Below are 6,954 nucleotides of genomic sequence, written 5' to 3' on the forward strand. Positions count from 1 at the left end.
ATATAGTATAATATTCAGAAGAGACGATATTGGGTGCATCTCTTATAGAAAAAGACAAGCAACCAATCTGGTTGCTTCAATGTATTTATAGAACTAAATCAGTATCCAGAGCGGTTTATTTCCATCTAGGTATATCATCTTCATTCTTTTTGTAGGATCAGTACCAATGGTTGTCATCTGTTCAAATTTGCACGGGATCTACTAGTAAAACTATATACTATACAATAACCTTTGATATATCTAACAAACTATGTATATCTGCTGGATAAAATATTATCACTTTCACAATTCTGTAAATACATAAAGATTGATAGTATAAAAACCAAGATGCATCCATTTGTTGCCTATTGCAACCGTTAACTAGTGCATACAATTAAAACACGAGAAATGTGGAAACTGGAAGTTGAAAACGGAATTGAAAGTGTATTCGCAAAGTGGAACTTTCAACCACAACTTTTAATGGGTGCTGGACCATCAAATTGTTCCCCCAGGACAACTAACGCTTTAACAATGGAAATTTTGTCACCTGTGGCACTTGATATGTACAAGGTAATTCTTTAAAAATTTATATATCTATCTATCTTTTTATCTTTCGAAATGCCTTTAATAAATATGCTTTTCCATATTTTTTATTAAATTTTACCTCATCATCATCATAAGGTCATCAGTCCTAAGACTGGTTGGACACGTACCTCCACTCTTTCCTATCCTGAGCTAAACTTCGCATTTCTCTAAAACTAGAACAGCCCACATCCTTAACTATTTGCGAAGAGTAATCTAATCTAGGTCTACCTCTACCCCTCCTAACTCCTGTTTCTGCCTCTAATATGTCTCTTTGGCTAGACCTTCATGCCTGAGAAGGTGTCCTACCAACCTATCTCGCCTATTTTTTATTGGCTTCCATAGAGTCCTCTGTTCTATTCTTTCCAATACCTCTTCATTTCTAACCTTTTCTACCCACGATATCCTCATCATCCGCCTATAACACCACATTTCGAACGCTTCTAACCTTTTCTTTTCCGCCGCTCCCACTGTCCATGTTTCGCACCCGTACAACGCCGTGCTCCAAACATACACCTTTAACAACCTTTTTCGAATTTCTAAATTAACCGTTTGCGAGCATAGAAGTGACTTCTTTTTATTAAAGGCGACACGACCCTGCGCTATCCTCTGCTTTATATCTCCTTCCATCCTCACTTATCTGACTTCCTAGGTATCTAAAATCAGGCACTTCTTCTAATTTTTCCTCTCCCATCTTTATATTCGCTCTTTCCCTACTTTTTCTTCCCTTGCATATCAGTATTTACATATCTACTGATAATTGAAAATAGCAACGTATGGAAGAATTTAAAAAATCTTTTAATAAGAAAAGTTTCTTTTTACTTCGAATGGGTATATAAGTAATTAGTTAATATGATCGAAAAAGGCGCTTGCATCTTCTTTCATTTCAAAAGCAACGCAAAGTACCATCCATTTCAGTTTAGTAATGATGCTCTAAAAAATTGCAGATTATGGACGACATTCAATGCATGTTGAAACATACCTTTCAAACTAAAAATAGACTAACACTTGCTATTCAAAGTTCTGGTCATGGTGCGTTAGAATCTATTTTGACTAATTTAGTAAATCCGGGAGAAAAAATTATTGTAGCTGTTGGCGGTGTTTGGGGCAAAAGAACGGTAGCCATAGCACAGAATTACGGTAAAGAGTTAGATAAAATTACCTTCATTTATCGTTAGTTTACATTTAGTCAGTATACATCTTTCTTCATTTATAAATTACGCAAATTTACAATTCTACGGAATATTTGTCCGTATGAGATAATACAGTTGCTAATTGTAGGCATTGAGGTAATTACATTATCTTGTACCCCTGGAGAGATTTACAATTTTAAAGACTTGGAAAAACAAATTATGAAGCATAAACCGGTATTACTTTTCATAACTCACGGAGAATCGTCTGCAGGAACTTGTCAACCATTGGACGGATTGGGAAAAATATGCCATAAGTATTTATATTTTGTTCCATTTAAATACGTGTTATTTATGCATGATGGATATAACTTTAGCGAATGTTATTGGATATGAAATTAGCAGCTCCTATTGGTTTTTCACGTTAACTAGTTTTTTTATGTTAACATCAAAATTGGCACATAAACCGTAATAGTATCATTTCAGATATAATTGTCTGTTGGCTGTGGACGCCGTGGCGTCATTTGGGGGTGTCCCACTTTTTATCGACAAATGGGAGATAGATGCGGTTGCTGCTGGATCGCAGAAGGCTATCTCTGCGCCGCCAGGAATGGCATTTTTATCTTTTAGCGAACGAGCTGAGTATGGGTTATTCTAAAGCAAAAAATTTAGGTCTAGATCGTGAGCTTCAATTTTTTTTAGACAATTAATGCGAGCAAAAAAGGTCCCTCCGCCGTTTTATTTTGACGTCATCGCTCTCGGCGAAACCTGGAACTGTTTCGGGAATCCGAGAAAGTAAAATACTCCAAATTAATAGAAAAATTACCTTTATAATTTCTTCTTTTTCAAGTCAAATAAACTATTTTTGACTACTGTATAACTATTTATTAGTAAACATTTTTTGTAATTTATGCGAGAAAAAAAAAAGATTACTCTTTGGTAATTTTTAGAAAAAGTTACCATACGTCTGAATTAGTTTATTTGAAAAAGGAATAAATGAAAAGATTTTTCTGTAAGTCACGACAATTTTCTAATCAGTTTATTTTTAAGATATCACTACACTTATGGAAGTCATTTACTTATGTCAGTCAGAGAGGCTTTGATGCAATTAATCGAGGAAGGTGTTTTGGAAACATGGAAGAGGCACGAAGTGTGTGCTAAACGACTTTGGAATGGACTTGAACAAATTGGATTAGAATTGTTTGTTGAAAAGGAGGAAAACAGACTATTCACTGTAGCATCAGTAATTGTTCCCAAAGATGTCAAATGGCCGGTGCTTCTCGATTATATTTCAGGAAAGTACGTAGAAAAATAGAAAAGAATTTTTGAGTTAGAAAAGATTTTGAGTTACAGAAGTTCGAGTTACAGAATTTCTACAGTATTACAAATTCTCAAGAAAACCCTTAAGTCTTATTTTTAATTTGTATTATTATTCTGTAGACACCACATAGATATAAGTTTTGGATTAGGGCCAACTGCTCACACTTGCATTCGAGTGGGTAGCATGGGTTATAACGCTACCTATGAAAAAGTAGACACTGTATTAAAAGCTCTTGAAGATGGTTTAAAATATTGTCGTTCAGAGAATGGTCAAAACGGTCCAAACAGTAGATCCGAAGTTATGGAATAAACATTACCCAATATATTTAAAACAACAAAAAATAAGGTAATTTATTGGAAATAATTGCCTACTCTGTAATTTAAATTAACCCATAAATATTCGCAATTTTTTAAACACTATCAGTTTGAAATAGTAATAATACTTGCCTGGTACCTATACCAAAGACAAGACTGGATTAGTTAAATAATTACCAATAATTGTTTGATTATTTTTAATTTAAGTGGTCAATATGGTTCACTACAAACCGATTGAATGCGATGACTTTGTAATAAAGTTCTTGAACACAGAAAAGATAACAATAAAAAAAGTAGGTACTCCAATTATATAAATGCTGATACAATTCTTTATATTAAAAATAAGACATAATACATAACTCGCGTTAGACGTTCAACACTAAATATGTTATGGTTATAACATAAAATATGTACATTTTTTTAAGTACTGTTTTGTAGAGTGGACAGTGCTCACCCTTGTTCAACCCCGTGTTTGTCAGTATATGTATTCACAACCCTTCAACACTTGATAATCAAATTGAAACGACGAAAACAAAGACAACGTTTAACTTACAACACATTTTTCTTAGTTACTTATTGGACTTATCATACTGAAGAAGCTACTGCGTGGCGAAATAATTACTTCTATTCTAGTAGCTTCTTCCAGTCAATTTTCAAAATTATAAAATGAGCTTATTAAAATCAAAACGACAAACTTACGCTTTTTATATTTGATGGTTTTTACTTTTAACGAGAAAACGACGATGTCAAACAAGATAAAAGTATATAATTTCACAATTTGCAGGGAGCGAATGGATAAGAAAAAAGTAAATCCGCCGTTCTACTTACACGCGAAAAAAGTTGCGAATTGTTGGAGATGTTTGAATGATGGGCCCGCAGGGTAAGATCATCCACTTTCGACACGAAAAACCTTATTCGGCCTAACAAACACTCCAAAAGAAATTATTTTTAGATTCCACTACACATGGAATTCGAACATGCTGTGCGCAATTCGTGAAGCATTTCTTCAGCTACTTGAAAAAGGTCTGGCGAACACGTGGGAAAATCAAATGAAAATGGCAGAACGCCTGTGGATTGGATTAGAAAAGATGGGCTTAAAATTGTGGGTACCGAATAAAGAGAAACGATTGCCAAATGTCACGACGGTNGATCTGAATTTTCATTTTACAAAATATTTATATTCATGCACGCATATGTTGGCAAACACATAATTGTATCATTGAATTAGTTTTTTTAATTAAGCCTACAAAAAAATTAAAATGCCAGACACATAATTGATTGAAATCCCCAATCGCTAATTATTCAATAGCTTCTGACTTTGTTTTTTATGTAATGCGGAAAAACTGATTTCAGCACACACGTACATAAATACTACACATTATTATTGAAATGAAAACGAAAACAACAGTTAAACGAAATTAATCTAAAGTTTTATAACAATTAACTTCTATTGAGCACAAATTACGCATGTATGCGTATGTAAATATAGCGTTTGTTGTTTGAATACGTACTACATTTTTTTAACTCTAAACATGAGATAAGATATTTTATATATCATGGAAGTAAACTCATAGATAACTTGATGAGAATTTATGTCTGTACATGCACATCAGACAATGTTTACAAAACTATTTTACACAAGTAGGTATGTCAGTGGCGCACCACAAAATAGTTCTGGGTGATAAAATTCCTCTACTCAAAGATCTTCGATTGCTTCCAAGTTGTCACCCTTTCTTATTTACCCACCCATGATATTTCACGAGATATTTTTAATGATAACACACATTAACAGACTTGACGGACTTTTTTGTTTTTAACACACTAAATTATGGTTAAAATGTAAATATTGAGTCAGTTAATTAAGTACCTAATTAAAATAACAATCCATTTACCTCATAATAAAATTAAAATGAACAGAAAAAACTTAAATGAATCACAATCCCACGTTAATCTTTGGGAACGCTGACAAGTACATATAAGTATTATAAATCAAACTAACTTCACAAACTCCAAGTCTTCTCCAACTCAAACATATTTGGGGCCGTTCAAGTATTACGTAAGCACTATGGGGGGTGGGGGGGTCTTTGTTTTGCTTATTTTGGATGACATGGGGGGTAGGGGAGTCTAGATGATGATTACGTCATCGGTAGTTATTTACTTTTTACACAAATGGCAACCCTCACATTGTCTATGCTTGAAAACGAAACGCATTTTTAAAAATTCCCGCAAATAATGCATACGTTTAGGCACTCGCTTTAGAACCGATTAGGGGAATTACCGCGCGCTATTCACTTGTCTAAATTTTCTCCGTTAGTGTATTGTTTTGTTTGGATACTATAGCGAGTAGACGTATTGTAAGCATAGCAAAGCAAGTTAACATTTGTGTTACCGTTGATTCCATTAGCCAAAGTTTAACGTTTAAATAAGATGTCGTTTCAAATAGACAAATCCAAGTTATACCAAAAATTGTTTCAAAGTTTTAAAAAATCTCATGCAAGTACGAAAGTACAAAATGTACAAAAGTTAGTTAACGAAGTGTGGCGAAATTATAAATTACAAGCAAAGTCCGACAAGGAACTAGATATTATTGTATCTAAGAGAATTGAAGAAGAATTGCAAGCGGCGACTAAGAATAAATCCAATCTACTACATTTTTTTTCCAAGGTGAGTTACGAAATCATTTTAGGTACCTATAAGTACTAGAAATATTAGAAATCGCCAAATAGTTTCTCTTTACATTGTATAACAATAATTTAGACGTTTTATGATTAGAAAATATTGTGGCCTATCGCAAAGTATAGAGGTAATATTCATTATATAGATTTATTTCTTAAGATTGACTCCGTCAATTGGCCACAAAATACAGTGTGTTAGTTTTCTCTATGTGATGGGTTCGATTCCTGGCTTTAAAGATTATTTACAATACATTTATAATTGAAAAATGTTTACGTAAGCATGGGAGGAGGGGGTAAGAGCTTTGCTTACTTTTGCTGACAAGGGGGATGGGGGGGGTAAATGATTGTAATAAATCTGCTTACGTAATATTTGAACGGCCCCTAATATGTGTAGCATATTATTGGTTTAATAAGGTGATCACATATAATTGGTATATATACGTATGTATTTGTATTGTGCACTGTTCTCGAGAAATATTTATGTGTTAACACGTTTTTGTGGCCATGGTGTTTATTTGGGCTCGTAGTGACTGAGGTCACGTATCAGTTGGGCTCGTAGTGACTGAGGTCACGTATTCTGCTAACCCCAGTATGTCAGGAGAGACGCAGATATCTCCGGTGATGCCTATAGTACGTACTTGCCTTGCTTGGGGTGGGCTCGGTACTATAGCGACACAGGGTTAGGTTCGTCCTACCCTGTTGGTCTCCAGTATGTGCGAATTCCATCTGGAGGCGCGGGAGCGCAAACTCATGATTACAGGTACTATCCACCGACTGATGGATAACCCTACCTGCCGATTGTTAGACTGGCGAGACACTTCGCAAGTGTTCCAGAAGGGCAGGGGTTCCTAGGAACCCCGGTGAGTACATAATTACCTCATGATCTTATCAACAGATCGGTAAGTGTATTTATTTCTTACATGTAATTATGGTTTCCTGTGGTCGAGAATGTA

The 6,954-nt window shown here is 34.5% G+C and overlaps 1 protein-coding gene and 1 long non-coding RNA gene across 2 annotated transcripts; both read left to right on the forward strand.

Annotated features, from left to right (window-relative positions):
* Positions 1-361: 361 nt before the first annotated feature.
* On the forward strand, positions 362-3,619 carry LOC108738078 (serine--pyruvate aminotransferase-like). Its single transcript, XM_018471306.1, has 8 exons — positions 362-549; positions 1,509-1,701; positions 1,843-2,008; positions 2,178-2,333; positions 2,394-2,486; positions 2,742-2,990; positions 3,132-3,357; positions 3,534-3,619. Exons 1-7 carry the CDS (start codon positions 388-390, stop codon positions 3,319-3,321), a joined length of 1,209 nt encoding a protein of 402 aa, XP_018326808.1. The 5' UTR covers positions 362-387; the 3' UTR covers positions 3,322-3,357; positions 3,534-3,619.
* Positions 3,620-3,701: 82 nt separating this feature from the next.
* LOC112905289 lies at positions 3,702-4,456 on the forward strand. The gene is made up of 2 exons (XR_003231688.1): positions 3,702-4,206; positions 4,279-4,456. It is a non-coding gene; the product is annotated as an uncharacterized LOC112905289 (long non-coding RNA).
* The last annotated feature ends 2,498 nt before the right edge of the window (positions 4,457-6,954 follow it).

This window comes from Agrilus planipennis, unplaced genomic scaffold, assembly GCF_000699045.2.
Source record: "Agrilus planipennis isolate EAB-ADULT unplaced genomic scaffold, Apla_2.0 scaffold165, whole genome shotgun sequence".
Lineage (NCBI taxonomy): Eukaryota > Metazoa > Arthropoda > Insecta > Coleoptera > Buprestidae > Agrilus > Agrilus planipennis.